This window comes from Parasteatoda tepidariorum, chromosome 5 (genome assembly GCF_043381705.1).
Source record: "Parasteatoda tepidariorum isolate YZ-2023 chromosome 5, CAS_Ptep_4.0, whole genome shotgun sequence".
Classification (NCBI taxonomy): Eukaryota; Metazoa; Arthropoda; class Arachnida; order Araneae; family Theridiidae; genus Parasteatoda; species Parasteatoda tepidariorum.
In genome coordinates this window covers 78,795,685-78,813,707 of record NC_092208.1, presented here as the reverse complement: position 1 = coordinate 78,813,707, position 18,023 = coordinate 78,795,685, and the positions used below count along the sequence as shown (strand labels likewise).

General features: G+C 29.3%; 1 protein-coding gene across 14 annotated transcripts in view; it reads left to right on the top strand.

The window, feature by feature from the left end:
• The window catches only part of LOC107456545 (serine-rich adhesin for platelets), a 30,853-nt gene that overhangs the window by 239 nt on the left and 12,591 nt on the right, over window positions 1-18,023 (top strand). For 4 of the 14 annotated variants that reach the window (XM_043047313.2, XM_043047312.2, XM_043047319.2 and 1 more), the window contains exons 1-9: window positions 2-332; window positions 1,925-5,149; window positions 5,811-5,963; window positions 7,568-7,652; window positions 8,217-8,335; window positions 11,754-14,910; window positions 17,028-17,102; window positions 17,203-17,274; window positions 17,442-17,501. In XM_043047313.2, coding sequence (XP_042903247.1) covers window positions 222-332; window positions 1,925-5,149; window positions 5,811-5,963; window positions 7,568-7,652; window positions 8,217-8,335; window positions 11,754-14,910; window positions 17,028-17,102; window positions 17,203-17,274; window positions 17,442-17,501 — 7,057 coding nt within the window. In that variant the 5' untranslated portion in view covers window positions 2-221. Of the gene's footprint in view, window position 1; window positions 333-687; window positions 898-1,924; window positions 5,150-5,810; window positions 5,964-7,567; window positions 7,653-8,216; window positions 8,336-11,753; window positions 14,911-17,027; window positions 17,103-17,202; window positions 17,275-17,441; window positions 17,502-18,023 lie in introns of those variants that run through there. The other 10 variants (XM_071180667.1, XM_043047321.2, XM_071180666.1 and 7 more) reach the window with 7 other exon arrangements.

Genomic DNA, 18,023 nt, shown 5'->3' with positions numbered 1-18,023 from the left:
TGACGAAGAAATAAGTGGTCAAATGCTTACCGTCGTGATAGATAAAAATTTTTTTGTCCTCTTTAATATCCTAAATTTTTGATGAAATGTTATTATTTTAAATACTAAATGAAACAATAACAACATGACAAGTTGAAATTTTTATTACAATATTAAAAAGCTTCCTTTTTTTGTGCAACTTCTCTATGTTTTAGGATAGGCTGTCGAGTTTTGATACGGCAATGTCTCAGTATCCTAATAGAAATCTGTCTAATTTTTTAAGCTCTAGTAACATTTACTCTAGTAGAGCTGATCTCCATTCTAATAGAGATCCTAGGACTTTTGACAGACCGGTATTTATTTTTAATTAATTAATTTACAATTATAAATTGTGCTAATTAAAACTAATTTTATGTTGTATATAATGCTATATCGAAAATGAGGGAGTATTTACAACCTGTTCATGCTAACTACAATCACCATATGATTTTTATACTTCTTAAAACAAAAACATGCATATGATTGCCTGGTGATATTTTCGTATCGTGATCTGTAGAGTCAACTACAATCGCCAAGGAGCCAAATAGACTTAAAGCTTGCAAAATTTCTTTGAGAAACATACATAAGTGATCGTGAGTTATACCCTTCGAGTTATTCCGCTTCTGTGATATCTCTTTTTAGTTTCTCGCAGGTCACTGTCGGGAAGTTGCCAAGGCTTGGTGATTATTCAGTGGCAGACAGTGTTGTGGAAATCTTGGGATATTTCTGATTGCCTGGGAGTGGCTACAAAGGGTCTGGTTCATTTCCTCGACAATCACTTCATCGACAAACCATTTAAACGGCTTGGTAATTTTGATGATAAGGTCGTTTTTCTTGATTTGGTCAGTTCGTCAACTTGTCACTTCATGAACACGGTCGGTAAGGTAGTTTTGTCGTCAGATTCGATTCGTTGACCGCTTTTTTGCATTTTGCCTTCATTTTTTACAGATTTACATTAAACATCTATTTATCTTAACAATATTATTATAGAAATTTTATATAAAATGAAAATTTTTTATACTATGTTGTATTTGTGAGGAAAGAACTGTTTTTTTAATATTGTCCACTTCTTTAGTTTTACATCCAATTATAGAAAACAAAACTTTTGTTTGTTCTAGTGATTATATACAGATATTTATTTCTAAGGTTAATTGTTTAATTTTTTAAGTGCATCATTATGGAGTAGCATATCAATGGCAATCACAATAACTACCGTGAATAATTCTTAATATAGCAAGTGAAGGAAGGGGAAAAAATACAAGGAAGAAAAAAACAGGAATTATTGTATCAGTGATTATTAATAATTAGTGAATACTGAAATGATTTTGATGCTTAAAATTGTATTTTAATTTTGCTTTTTCAAGTAAATTGATAGATATTTACAAAGCATGAGATCGGTTGATGTATCAATAACTACTTTTTCTATATCTAAATTGTAATAGAGTAGGTAATGCTTGTCCTCAGGATTGGTGAAGATTGTCCTCAGATAATTAATAAGCATGATATCCTAACAGTTGTTAATAGCTCGTTGTGGGTCTAATGTGACATTTACAATCAAATTATTTTTAATATCAAATCAAATAATTTTTCTGGAGAATAAAAATATATGCTCCATCTGTCCTGAATTAGTTACTACTTTTAGGTCAAAAATTTTGTCTCAAATTAGTTACTACATTTAGGTCAAAAATTATCTGATTTTTAGAAATTATCTTTATTTTGTTACACAAAAATATAATATTTTTAATTGTACTTTTATAAGAATATGTTTCAAAAAGGATATGTTAATATAATGTAAAGTTTTGTCTGGAATTTTTTTAATTACAGTTTTACAACATAAAATATAATTGATTAAAAATTTTAAAACATTTTCCTTCCTCTTTATAGTTATAATTTCATTCTTTTGCAGGGTGTTGGGAACTTACCAATATTCTGTGATGAAGATCCTCCCCCATCTCCATCAAGGTTCTCTTCTGGATCTAAGAACATTAATTCTGAGCTGTATGCTCAAGCTCTAGCTGCTAAATCAAATCTTGGATTAATGGACAATAAATCAAGCTCATCTGCTTTAGAATCTTTACGTAACTATGGGACACTACAAGGAAGTTCTCCAATTCATTCTCCTAGTAGAGATAGCTTGAACAGAAATTTGCCTGCTTATTCAAATAAAAATGACTACAATTTTTACAATTCTTCATTTGCATCTTCTGCAGAAACAGACTTTTCATCTATCTATACAAATCCAAATGAAAAAGTTGCTTCACATGAAAGAAGCACGAGACCGCCATCATCAGACGCATCAAGTCCATATACAGGTGTTAAGCCTATTATTAGCAATCTGCAGTCAATAGATGATGAAGATGAATTTTTGTATGGGGATTCTAATCCTCTACCCGAAGAACCAGCTAAAAAAGTAACTGAACAAAACAAGAATTCTGAAACTAGTTTAGTTGATACAAATTGGAGTGATGATGAGGATTCAGAATTGCTTAAATTTCAACCGTATAGAGGTCCTTATGCGAAGAGATCAGACGAAAGGAAAATCATGGAAAGAAAATCTAAAGACTCATTGATTCGAAGCAGTAATCCCTCTATATCAGGTAGATCATTAACCGCTGATGCTAAAGATGCCATCAATAAGTATTTATCTCAAGGTAGTACGACTTCTGACAAAGTTAAAGCTGTGCAGCAGAGTGATGATTTTTATTTTAATAAAAACTTAGAAACACCTCCTCAGCAAGTTCTCTCCCAGAAATTAGACTCTGAATGGAGATCAGACTTTGCAAAATCTTCACCAGAATATTCTAAAATGACTAATTTTACTCATTCTAATAAAGAGTATCCATCACCTATATCGCAGCCTAGAGAAGGTTCTTTTGATTTAAAACCACAATATTTGAAAGATTTTCCCATTCCTCGAAATCAGAAGGAAGAATTAAAGGATAGTCCTAAATTTAATTTGAATGATTATTCCTTGCAAAGTTCCAGACATCCCACTAGTATATCTCGTTTTGATAATAGAGAAAGTCCTGAAAGATTGTCCAAACTGCAAATAAATTTGAAATCTGACGATATGATGTCTAGTAAACGAATTGTTCGTGTGCGTGAGGATAATCTTCCAAGTACAACACCCAAATCTGCTAGTCCCATAATGATTGATAATTTTTCTAATGAAGGCATTGGAACTCGTCGCGTAATTCGAGAGAAAGTTGATGCTAGCGTTTTTAAATCTCTTTCTGATTTACCATCTAAAGCAGTTGAAGGACCTGCTCTTCCTAAAAGATATTCTAGTGAAAGTTCCAAGAAAATTAAAGAAAATGTATCTAAGCTATCAAATAAGAATCCAAAAAATAGAAACTATTCTCCTAGCCGTAAAGCTCTTACGCATAAGGAATATTCAGAACACGATACCCGTTTTTCATCTAGGGATCACAGCCCACATCGTAGAGCACGAGAAAGATCTCCAAATTATAAAACCCGTTCTCCTTATCATTGGGAAAATCCTGAAAGAAAGAAATACCATTCTAGAGGCAGAAGTCCTAAACCACATTCACGTGATAGGCATGGAGTATCACCTCCTAGAAGGCGGTCGCGTAGTAGGCATGGTAGAGGACGATCTAGAAGCCCTAGATATCGTAGGCAATCACGTTCAAGAAGTCCCAAACATTCTAGAGAGAGAAGTCCGCATAAACATTCCTATGGTAAGAAAAGATTTTCATCTGACAGTTCTTCAAGTAGTGAGTCAGAAAACTTATTTGATAAAAATTCTGATAGTTTGTCTGATGTTTCTACTAAAGGTCTATCTGGTTTTGATTTCAAAAATGAAAAAAAATTGAATTTGAGAATAGAAAAGCACTTTAAAGAAATCAGTGGTCCAAATCAAGATTCAGAAACTAGTTCCTCTTTGCGAAGTAAATCACATAACACCTTAGAAATAAAAGGGTCTGATACTCTAACAAGATCTGTTACAATTGATAACCAACATGGTAAAAAAGTTGAAGAGGATGTGGAAATATTAGAAGTATTTCCATCAAGAAAAGAAGTATTTGACAAAACCAATGAACTTGACGAGAACATTCCCCAAAACATTAATTCCTCATTATCTGCTGCTCCAGATATGCAAAAGCAAGTCTTGCATGCGCAACAAGTTATGCCCCTTCAACAAGCTTTACCCCCGCAGCAAATTATACCACAAGTTTTGTCACCTGCAGCTGTTCCATTTCCTCAATCTTTGCCATTTCATAGCTCATACCCTATGCAGCAACCATCTCCTTTTTCTAATTTTACCTACTCCCCAAACTATCCTCCTCCTGTTGCTCCAAATTCTATGCCATATAACTATCCATCGCCTATGACTACATCATACAATATGTATGCTCCGAGATCCTTAGTTCCTCCCCCAATTTCAAGGATAAATTTGAAAAATGTTCCTGTATCTGATATTCCATCTGCTCCAGTAAGTTCTGCACCGAATTTAATTCCTGTCTCCACAGCAAGCTCTAAACAAATGGATATTTCTGCTAAACTTACCTCTCAGATTAATCAAATGATTGAGAGTGCAAAGTCTTCAGTAAAAATTTCTCCTACATCAAAGACTTCTGTAATTCAATCGACGCAGGCAACTAAAACTTCTACTACTAATTCTTATACTACCCAAGTTACAGATACTTTCAAATCATCTAATAAAAATAATTCACCTGTAACTAAGTCTACTGAGTCTTCTTTAAGATGGCAACCAATATCAATGCCTATAAAAAAATCAGGTTCAAGTTTCTATAAAGATAAACATATTGAAGATAAACAAGTTAATGCAAATGATGCCCTGAATAAAGAAAAATATAAAGAGTGTTATTACGATAGATATGTGTTACAAAAAACTTTAAAAAATACTTCGAAAGACACTTCTGAAATTAGAAATCTTTTGGGTGAACTTGAAAAGAAAAACGTACCCGAGGAAATGGACAAAGGCATGATTAGTCTGATTATGAGATGTAGAAATCTGCATGACAAAGCTCAAGAAGAACTTAAGTCACTAATTGATGAGGCCAAGCAGAAACAAATAGACTTAAGTGCATTAGGAAATAAAATTAAAAAGGAAGATCTTAAATTAATACAAGAAGAAGTTGAAACACAGGTAAATTACAAAAGATTAAAAGATATAAATTAGTTTTTTTTTTTTTTTTTTTTTTTTTTTTTTTTTTTTTTTAGTTACATAACATTTTCTATGTTATCCCTTAATCCTATATTAACCCTTTAGGTGTTAGGTGCAAGATATGTCCTATGTTGCAAGCTGGTTTTTCTTAATGTCTAAGTTAAGAATAAAAGCCAAAAAAAAAGAGAGTTGACTTAATCCATATAAATTAATCATAAAATAATGAGGAAAAAAATATTTTCTACTCTTTTTAGGTTCAAATTATATCTTTTCATTGCATTTAAACTAATCATAATCATAGGGTGAAATATAAACATTTTAAATTCTTTAAATAATTGAGCTAGTTAAAATTTCCAAGTTATCTTAAATATGTTAAATCAAAGTGGGGAAAATAATAAAATAATAATAAATCAAAGTAATGGGGAAATTCTTTAGATTTTATCAAATTTAAAATCTCTGAATCGGTTGGTTATAGCCCCTCTTTTCTTGGAATTACAACTCATGAAAGATATCTTGACCTCACTCACCACTTGCCTTCATTTTATTGATTTTTTTTTTCCACTCTTTTCCATTCAGTTTTAAATCTATAGCAGATTAAAAAACATTTTATATGAAATGACAATATTTGCTTTATTTTCAACAGGTAAATGAGAACAGTTTTAAATCCCGTAATGTATCAAGTCTTGTTAAATATTCAGGATTTGATTCAGGTCATAACTGGTGTGATTCCTGCTGTAAAGAGTTTACAACTATTGCCAGCCTCCTGAATCATTACTATACGTCTGATCATTTAAAGGTAATTGCGTTTATTTAATATTTTTATTTGCTAATATTTGAGTTCATTTTTTTTTTTTTTTTTGATTTACATAATTGGATAGTTTTGTTGTCTAGAAATTTTGAAATCCATCTTCAAATGTGTACATAACAATGTCAGATTTCATATTCGTCTTGATTTTCCCGATAAAAAAATATTTAGTCCTGATATTCCTGATTCTTTTTTTCTTTTTCTGTGTTCAGAACATCCCCTTATCTATGAATTATTGAATTGAAGATTCAAAAATTTTGTATTTTTAGTAAAAATGGTAAAAATAAAATTTTTAGTAATAATAGTAAAAATCACAATATTTAATACTTAAAACTCAAGGCCACCCTCTAATTATGTATGGTTCAGTCATAAAACCTTTACTTGCAGCATTATTAATTTTTTACGACTTTTTGGGAAATCATGCATTCTCTGGAGAAAAAAAATCTATTAACGATTTTACATTGTCAAATTTTTATAGATATGATTGCAGGAGTCATAGGCTTATTTATTATTTTCAGCAAATGCGATGACGAATTTGTAGGATGGAATATTGTAGTTTACGATTTTTAATTTGACCGTTTCATCTGTTATTAGAAGTGATTAATTAAAATTAAAAACAGTTAATATGTTATCAGGGGTCTGTCTAGGTTTTTCTGTGAGGTACCTATTTTGTGAAAATTTAGACATAATTTGTAAAAATTAAAAATTACGTTAAAAAATTAAAACAAAAATGAAAAAATATGGATTTATCGTTTCTGACGGGATACAAAAATAAAATTGTAAGAAAAAGTATTTTGTAAAACGACCGTTTTTTCTAAAGTTGAATTTGTGAAGGTACCGTTAAACAGTAGTAAATTTGGCCTGGACAGACCCCTGATTATGGAATATTTGAATGGTAAATTGAGGGTTCATCCACTAAATTACTTTTGTATAAACGTGTTATGCTGCATATTCATTGTTTTGATTTCGAGATTGTTATACCCTACTTTAAAATTACTTTATTAAAGAAATTTTTAAATTTAAGATATTGGCCTGAGAGAATATTATTAGATACTGGTAATTTTTTAAATGCAATGCAACAGTAGTTTAAAGTATTCTATGCATTGATCTTAAACTGTTAGGAGTTATTAAGTGCTCTATTAATAAAATTATACTGAAAACTGTTAAAAATTTCTGTCTTTTTGACAACATAATTCTGAAATTAAATAAAAACTTATATAATTTTTCTTTTGCATTAAAATTTACCTTTATTATGTCTAAGCAAATCAAAATATAATACTTTTTTTGTTACTTTATTCTTTTTAATAGTAGTTTGGTATATCTAAACTTTTTCAAAAATTGTCCCGATTTTTTTCAAAAACACGTTATGATTTTTTATTTTTTTATTTTTACCAACTAACAGACTTTCAACAAGTTTAAAATAAAATATTTCAGGTTCTTTACAGTGTCTTGGAAGAAATCCCAACCCTACTAGGTTTTTTTTTTCTGATCTTTTTTTTTTTTTAAATTCTGTGTATGATCTGGCACATTTTATACTACTTTGACTTTGCTAACCTATTCAATTTTAAAGAATAGTTTGAATTTTGCTTTTACAGCATGTTGACCCATTTAATCCAGCTACTTTTAAAGAACCAAAAAAAGAAGAAGTTGCAAGTGACTGTATTCTAAGGCACATTAAAGGTATATATTTTTTATTTTTAGAATGTCAGTAAATAGAACAACACAAAGTTCCTCTGGCAACATTATGGTTTAAAATGGCACCTTAAATGACAATCCTAAGCAAATAATGTGCAAAATATTAAAGTCAATTTTAAGTTTTATTGTAATGCATTGTAATATGTTATTATGATGTATTTTTTGTATTTACAACACCTTTTTTTCATCACAAACTATCTTAGAAATTCTCAAGTTTAAATTATACACTAATTTCCACATTAATTTAAAATGTTTCTTAAATTGTATTCATTTTCATTATTTTAGAGTTGGAACTATGTTATTTTTACTATCTTTGTTTCCACATACTTATACATTACTTTCAAAATTAATTATATGATGAGTAACTAAATCATTAGCAGAATTTTAATTTTGAGCTTAATTTAAATTTAAATTACACAAAGGCATCGTATGGTAAATATGGCAAATTTAAAAATAAGTTTCCCTATAAGAGCTTTGAGTGTTTAGTTATCAGAACCACTATTTGAAACTGTTTTACTCAGTGTACTAACAATTTGTTTATATTTTTAGGAGTTGAATTTGTTAAACCTCATTACTCTTTTTACTGTTCTCTGTGTAATGAATCATTACTGAATGAAAGCCATGCTCAACAACATTTAAAAGGTCACACTCATACTGTCAATTACATGGTAAGAATAGATATTTGAATTTAAACAGGCATAATGATGCATTTATAAGGATTATAAGTTTTGTTTTTACTTGTAATGAATTAACATTCTAAAATCCCATTGTAAGTCTTTTTTTTCATGATGACAGAGTTGATATCAAAATGACTGATAATAAATTTTTTTTTAATCATACCCATGAATTTTTTTCCAATAGGGGGAAATCTGACAATTTGATACTTTTGGTCGGGTGGATTTCCACAGTTTTGAACAATCGAGACTCTGGCTGAATTTGCCAATTTCATTCTACAATTTTAGCATTTCTTTTTTCAAATGTTAAAAAACAATTTTTCAGACGATGCAGTATTTCTCTCCTATTAATAGCAGATGTAGTGGGATCCCTTTTGCAGAATTTTTCCGGCTTTCTGCAACAAATAACTCTAGCACTAATATCTTTCTGCAAGATACTAGTGGGATCACTTTTGCAGAATTTTTTCAGGCTTTCTGCAACAAACAACTCTAGCACTAATATCTTTCTGCAAGATACTTTTAATATATGTTAACAAATATATATGTTAACAAATATATATAATAATAACAAATATATATAATAATAACAAATATATATGTTACTAACCTAATGAAGGTAACCTAAAGAAGTTGTGTTTACAGCAAAAAAAAAAAAAGAGAAATGTTTCACTAAACAGAGGTGCCAACTATTGCGTTTTATCCATAATTATAACAACTTCATAGTCTAAATTACTCATACAGTTTAGTTATAAAAATTACAGTTTTTAAAAATTCATATCTGTTTCTAATTTCATCTAATTTAACTAAAAACTAGGACATTGATTCTTAGTATTCAATTTTATTTTATTATTTTTTGATGTATTAAATTTCAGTGTTGTATAATTTTTATTTAGTATTTTATTCAAATTCATGCATACTTTTTTCAAAGTTATTTACCTACATAGAATTAAGTAGTATATGCATCTTGAAATTGCCCTAATTTGAATTTCATAAATGCTAACAAAATATATTTCTGTGTTATTGTACTTCTAAAGACTGATAGTTAGTTTGGGCTTAGGACTTGGGGACTCTTAGTTTGCTGGGATATAGTCATAAGTTGGCAATTTTAACTATATTCCAGTAGATATTTTTAGATACCCAACTTTATGTTTGCAGTTTATACAATATTTAAAAAAAGAAAAAAAAAATAATGATGGTAAATGTTTAAAGTAAAATACAACTCTTTTTGTGTGGTATGTATAGTAAGTATCTTTATTAGGGACATCTTCAAATACTAGTCTATTCTGCTGGTATTTGTCTCTATGATTATGAACCTTTTTGTCTTACTTCTTAATAAAGGACATCCTATTTATTAAGGCAAGAAAAAAAAAATTCCAAAATGTGAAAAAAAATACAAAATAAAAATTGAAATACTTTTGGTTGGTTAGTATATTTATTATTATCTTTAGGCGATTGCTGCTTTAAAGGAATAGAAGTATAAAAAAAGAATAGAGCTTTATTATAAAGAGAAAAAAACAACAATGAAAGTATAGTATAAGATGTTTAGTATAAAAGAACTAACGTAAAAATGAAGTAAATGTTTGTGAAAAAAAAACTAATTTTTTTTTAATTATAAGTTTAGGGTTTATTAAGGTACATTAATTGATACATATTATGATATATATTTTTGGACAAAGCATGCAGATGTAAATTTTTTTTCTCCTGTCCATAAGCATTTTAAAGATGCAACCAAATTATCCTAATTTCATTTTGAGATTTCTACTAGAGATTAAACCTGCTTCCATCAACTCTACTTTATCATTCTGAAATAATCTATATTTGAAAAGGAAATTTTGATTGTTGAACTCATAGTTTTGCTGAAAAATATTAAATTAGAATAATATTTAAAAAGCAAAACAACTCATCAAATAAATTAGCCAACTATTCACTTCTTCTCCAATGGCAACGGGACTAGACAACAATAGTTCTGTTTAAAATAAACTAGTCTAAGGACTAGTTCAGTTTGCATGTTTAGGGACTAAAAAAGGGGAAAAACCTTCTATTGTGTTTAAATATTTCAATAAAAAATAGAGATAATTTCTGTTATTTTAATTTTTAATGGAAAATTGTTGTGACACTTGAGATTAAGCTTGTATTTTTCAAAAAATATTTTATTTAACATTTGAGTATCTTATTTTGTTGGCTAATATTTTACTTAATAAAAATTTTAATTGCAAAAGGGAGATTGAATTATATAATAATAATTAAATTAAATTATTTATTAATGGAATTATAATTAAATTATATAGTAATGGAATGTAGATGCATATGGGTATTAATTGAAAATAATTTGTTTGTTTCCTTTTCTTTTTTATGAACAAATTGAATCAAATTTATTACTTAGGTTTAATGGACATTTCTACAAACTCATTTAATTCTTAAATTATGTATTTGAAATGCTCAAAAGATATTTTTGAAATTAAAATCTTTTTTCATTCTTTTCCAAACAAACAAAAAGTTAAATAATGATAAAAGTTGATAATTTTTTGTGCATTGTAAGACAAAGAATTCACTAACTGCAGAATACATATAAACATATCATGCTCTTTCAAACAATGTATTTATTTATATTTATAACCGACCGCTTAACATAAAATTTTTTAATGAATCATTTCAGATGTTTCAACATTTAAAAGGCAGAAAAAAGACTAAAATAAACACTAACTCTTAGAAAACCTAATCATTCTCTGAACTATTTATTTTATTAATCCTTTTAGTAACAATCAAGCAATGATTTTTTAGTGCAAATCTTATTTTTATATATGGTTCATATAAGTATGCTTTTAAGTGAATAAAACTAATCGATCCCCAGGTAAAAAGGGCGCTTTTTATGAAAAAAACTAGGGTTTTGGCAAGACTTGGATACTTATAGTGTTAAATTATTTTATTTATCTGTAAGAAACAGAAATATTTTGTACGCAAAATACCATTTCAAGTCAAAGTAAAAGAAGTTTTGCAAAGCCTGGATTAATGAGACTTCAAATCATGAAATGCTTGTTTAAACAAATTTGAAAAAAGACATGAAATTACTTATAGGAGTATTTGTGGTGAAGAAAAATCCTTAGACACACAACGTGTTGCAGATTGGATAAGAAAAGTTAAATGAAATCTGTGTGCACCGAATTTCTTATAGAATTTTTTTTTTTTTTGCAGTTTAGTATACTTTTTTCTTATTAAAGGACAAAATATCTCGCCCAGGGATGTCCCTTATTGGGAGGAACTACTGTATTAGTTTTTGTATTATTATTTTTAATGAATTTTAATGAACAAGTATTACCTTATTTTACATTTAGTTTCACTTAAGTTGCAAAAATATTTCAAATTAACAGACATTGAAATTTTTTTAATTTTATTTATATTCAATTTTATGTAGCAATTTCTGAAAGAAAATCCTGTATATGAAAGGAAGCGTGAATTGATGAGAACTTCAACTATAACTCAGATGGTAAAAGCCAAAAAGAAAAAAGAACATATTGAAAAACAAGTGAATTTGGCCAAAAAACGCAAGCTAGATGCTGATACAGATCAAAAGATAAAGGATAAAATTCGTGAAGAAATAGATAAAGAGAAATCTTTCGTTGAGCTGGAGGAAAGTAATAGCATGGACTCAAGCGATTCTCCTACGAAAGCAGCATCAAATATTAAATTGACTCTGAATAATGCAAATGATGCAAAAAAGGAAATTGAGACAAAACTCAGAAATAAATTTTTAATTGGACAGATGCCTAGCTCACGTGCAAAATTATTGCGTGCAAAGTTGAATGAAAAAATTGCTCTTGAAAAAGAAAAAGCAGAAAAAAAATCTTCTGAACTTAAAAAGAAGAATGATAAACTTATTACTGCTGCAAAAAAAGAAGAAAAAAGTCTTTTTTCAGTGGACTCCACGGACATTCCTTTTTACACCAATGAAGAATTTAAACAAAGCATTGCTCAAAAAAATGAATTTGACTCATCTGAAACTGAAAAGACAAAAACATCAAAGCGAAAAAAATTGCCTGTTTCAGGTTGTCAGAGTAAAAGTGAAGCAAGCCTTTCCACTACTAAGCAGGAAGATAATTCTTGCAAAACCCAAAACTCCAACAGTGCTACAAATACCATAACTGAATACCAGTTATCTTATATTGAACTTCCAAAAAGAAATACAGCCACTGCTTCACATCAAATTCCAGTTGTATCTGCTGCTAAGGTTGCTGCAAACGTGGCTTCAAAACCTCTATCTGAAGAAGAGAAAGATTTTTTACTTTTAGGGATAAACAAAGCTGATATGGTGCCACTTGTTATACCTCGTCCACCCCCTTCTTCTTTGATACAATGCCCTGAAGCGTTTGCTCAAAGCAAATTGGACAAGAAATTACCACCTGAACAGATACCTTCATTGAAAGCGCAACTTCCTCCATTTCCTCCACCACTTCAGTTTCCACCCCCACTTCAAGTGCCACCTCCTGATATTAAAAGTGCTCCTGTTATTCCACCTTTTCCTCCACCTCTAACTGTACCTCCGCCTACTCAAACTGCCAAGGCTCTTTTATCACCAGAAAAATACGGTTTAACCAATATTCCACCTTTCCCACCTCCTTTACAGGTTCCACCACCAAGTCATATTTTAGGTAATCAACCAGCATCTGTTTATCTTCCCACATCTGGGTCTAGGGTTACCCAGGATGAAATTGCTGTTGTTGACATGGATATTGACACTGAAGATTTTAATTCAGAAGTAACAGTTGAAACTAATTTATCTGTTAAATCGACGGGTCCTTTAAAACGGAAAAAGACATCGCTTCCTTCGCCAGATACTGAACATAGATTGCCTAAAAAATTATCAGGTATGAGGACAGAGTCACTGAATATTCCTACTCAGAGTAACAAAGCTATTGTAAATCAATCACCGTCAGCTAGTAGCAATTTGAAAGCACCAGTTGCTGAGGCAGTCAAATCTAAAATGGAAGCTGAAACAAATTCTGTTCAAAGTTCTACTGAAACTCTATTAAAGACTTTAGAAGATGTTAAAACTACTGTAAGTGATGTAGAATTAAACAAGTACACAAAACCTTGCAGTGAGACTTTAATGTCAATAATGGACACTGTTGTTGAAAATACTGATGGCAATCAAGCTAAACTTAAGCCAGGTGAAGTGAACAGAAAAGAAGTCAATCTTACTAAATCCCCTAAATCAATAGAATCAACTAATAACTTGATATCAGATACAAATTCTTGCACTAAATTTGAGTTAATTGAAACTCAATCAACCAGTTCACCTGACATCAAAACAGAATGCATCATTGTATCTCCCAATGAAACTGAAAAAGCTATAACGCAAGTTAAGGAAACTGAAAAAGAATCAACGACAACTTGCAGTAGTCTTTCTGAAAATAATCTTACTGCTGATGTATTTGATCAGCAAATAAAAGAAATCACCTCCGTTGAAGAAAATAAAAGTATGGTAGATGAAGTCCCTCCTCTTATTGCCACTATTGATATGCAAACAGTTGTAGAGGAGAAAGTGCGTGAACAAACGTTTCTTGATTCTACCACTGAGCAACCTTCTTGTATTTCTAGCTCTGATCTTGGAAAGAGTATGGAAAAAGAAATTTCCATCTCTGATGAAAAAGATAGCCAACTAACTACAGTTACTTCAATTTCTGTCACAGAAATAGATTTAGATTCTGTAGCAAGTGATAAAGTTGGTGAAACAAGGAAAGTAAGTGACCCTGCAGCTGGGCATGACTCAATTAGTACTGATCAACAGGACAGTGTAAGTAGAGAAATATCTGCTGATGTCAATAATGATAGCCACGTCACTAATATGAGTTTTTCTATAAGTGAAGAAGTTGATCAAATGTTATTTGATGAATCAACTCCCAAGCAATCTTCTAGTACCGTCTCTAATCTACGAGATGATCTGGAGGAAGAAATATATTCCATTGAAGAAAATATAGCTGAAATCATTGAAGCTGATCCACTTTCTATTTCATTAGCTGATATGAATTCACCTCCAAATGAAAAAACTTGCATTGAAAAGGTATTAGTTATGCAAGAAACTATGAAAAAAGAAAAAGTTTCTTCGCCTGATAATGGAAGCCTGGCAACTGAAGTCACCCCGACATTCACAACTGAAGCAGTATGTGATCAATCAATGTTAGAGAATTCTGCTTCAAGACAAATGTCTGGCCTACAGGAAACTGGGGATAAAGCTCCATCTGTTGCTGTTAATGAAAATTTAAATGTTGAAGCAACTGCACTTTCTAATACATTAACTGACACAAATTCACCTGAAAATGAAAAGTTTGAGGATTCCATATCTTCACATACTTCCATTTCTAGCTCAGTTCATGCTATAATTGAAGATATTGATAATAATGATGATAAGACTGGTGATTCTATTGCTGAAATTCCTCTGGAAGAGCCTTGTCCTGTAAATGTAAAAAATACTTCTGACCAAATGTCTGATTTCAAGGAACCATTGTATGCTATGGAACTGGGAACTGATTCAACAACTGACGCTGTCTCACAAGGTAAAATGAATTTACAAGGTGCGTAGCATTTTTAAAAAGTGCTTATTTTAGATTTTTATTTTTTAAAAGCCCTTAAAGGTGTTTTTTTCATTGTTTGTTTTTATAAAGTGCTTTTTTTCTCTCTTTTTTCCAAACTAAGATAATAAGATTTTTTTCTTTCTCTTTACCATGTCGATTTTTGCCACAAATTACGAAAAAGGCGTACGAAAAGGCGTTTTTTTAAGTCATTCAGCCACAATTTATTTCAGTGTACCGCCAGTCCGGTGTCCGCAGCGTTTGAAAGCTTCAGTCATTTTGCATGTTTGATGCAATCATTTTATATGTTGCGGATTTATATGTGCTGTCCGTACTCTGAATTGGATTTGGTGGGAAAGAATCTTGCAATCTCAACTGCAACTGTCCTGCATTTTGCAAGAGATCGACAATTTCAGGTTACATTTTCCACCCTTTGAAATCGAACTGAAAAATCTCTCAAATTTTTGCTGCTTACTGAGTCAATTTTTCCCCCCAATGACAAAATAAAATTTTACTTTTCTTGTTTATTTCATCGCTGGTAAAGCTCCATTGTCTTTGTCGCTTACAAGCCACTCAGATTCTCACACTGTTCTGTTTAAGATCTGTGCTATAATTAGGGCTGCAGGTTTGTCACGGCGCGAATTTCCGCTATGATTTCCTCAAAATCGTCATCTTTTTTCTAAAATCAGCGAATTTCTCAATATGTCTTGACTTGCGCAAAAATTGCTTAAAATTTTTTTTTCTTCATTTTTTATTTATTCTTTTTATTAAACAGACTTTTTTATTTTCCTGAACCTTAAATTGAACATGTAAAATTGATTAGATATTTAGGGGAGTGAATCAATAGCAAAATGACATGAAAATAGTTCAGAGATAAGAGATAATCACAATCTTGTCAACTAAGGTGGTCTTTCTACACTACACCCATATCCGTCTGTTTCATTTAATTTTTTAAAGATAAGAATTAATTGTGCTTTTTAATTATAGGATTTTTTATTTGAGGAACTGTCCATTAATGGCAAACGATTTTTGTGAACTTTCTATCGTATTTATTTTTTTACTAATTAGTTTTTAATATTTTTACTATTGTATTAATAATTTAAAATTTTTTTAAATAATAATCTTAAGTTATTTAATGTCAAAACTCAATAATATTTGGAGACCAGATTTTAAAAAGAAGTATGAAGTGAGGGGCTTTTCACTTTAACATTTTGCAAATGCTGTAAAAAACTGTGTTATTCAGCTTTATCATACTAAAAAAAGTTTAATTCATCTCTTACTCAACAATTAAAATAACTTAAAAAATAATTGAATCTATCTAAAAACAATTGAATTAAAAAAAAATTATGATCTCGGATTTGTTAATTATTATGATTGAAGGGACCTATAATAATTTACTTCAGACAAAAATGTTTAGCTTCAATATTCTTGGTATTTACATTTCAAAATTATTGAAATTTTTTAAAATTGTTTCATTAATGAAATTCTGAACCAAGTTAAAAATTTTAATAAAGTTTAATTACGGCCATTCACTAATTTACATTTGTAATATGAATTTATTCAAGTTTTCTTAATTTGCTTAATTTTTCACATATCTTTATAAATTCAGTTTGATCAATTATATTAATTTTATTAATATTTTTGTTTAATATACTTTTATAAATAATTTTTACTTAAATCTAAAACCTGCACTTAATAAATTATAGTTTGATAAATTATAAAATATTGAATTAAAATTAATTTTTTTGCATACATAAATAAGGTAATTTTAAAAGTTTTGAAAAATCTTCCAGGAAAGTATTGTTAACTATTTTATGGTGGTTGAGTCTCAGACCACCATTAATTTCGAACTGTGACAATAGTGGTAAATATCATTTTGCATCAAATTTATTAAATCAAGAATAAATTTCAAAGCAACTTTAAAAAAGTGAAATAAAATTTCCTGGAAAAAAGGGAATATTTGCCAGTTATATATGTCTATAGCAAATGGGACTTTATGAATTATTTGTAATGGAAGGGTAACTTTGATAGAGAGCTTTTTTGAAGTATTTGTGTAGAATTAAAAAAAAAAATCAATTTTGGGAAAAATTATTAATATTTGAATTAATATTTTTTTACAGACAATAAAGAAACTTTGTCATCTGATCACCACATGGAAGATAATAAAGGTATATCACATGCTGATGGCTGTAAAAGTATTTTATTTAATTTATTTTCAATTCCTTCTTCATCAAAGTGTTTTGTTTCTGTTTGTTTACTTTTTTAAATCTGTTTTTAATGTAACAAATTATTTAGCAGAATTTAAAGATAATTCATTGTCTAATGAGCAAGTTTCAGAAGATTTTAAAGTTTTATCACCAGTGAAAGGTAAGAGTTTCTTCTTCTTCTATGTATTCTTTCTTGCTTCCATTTAATTTTTTATTTCATTTTATTTATTTTAATTATTTATTTATTTTTACATTTTAATAGTTAAAGCTGGTTTTAATCAATATTGTTTAAAATTATTGAAACTGATGCAATTTTGTTTGTTCTAGATGAAAGTGCTATGCAATCACTGTTGAATCTGGCAACAGAAGATCCTTCTTTTAATGATGGTAATAAAAGAAAGTTTCAAAACTTATTCAGTTTTCTTGAAAGTTGAGCACAAACATGCACTTTCACTACCAAAAATAATTTGAACTCATTTAATAATCTTTTTAGTTTTTTTCCTCATTTTATTAGCTTATTTGTTAAACTTAAAAGATATGTTGCTGACACTTGTTCTCACTAAATTTTTTATTTTATAAAAAGTGTAGATAATAAAAATTATCATATTATATTTCGTTTTTTAAAAGCAAAGCATATGTTAAATCTATGCACATATAAAAGCATTTGTTGGCAAACGATATTCTTTCTATTCCGGTTGTAAATTTTTCTGACATGTCTAGTGTTGTAAAATTAAAAACAATAGACAACAAACTTATTATCAGTTTTTTTTTTTATCTATTTGTTAACATTTCAACTGTATTGGTGTAGACTTAAGATAGAACATAAGGGAAAAGATAAACTAAGACTGACTTAGGCTACCAATTTGAAACTTAAACATTTAATTCTATAAAGGAATTCATTAATAAAAG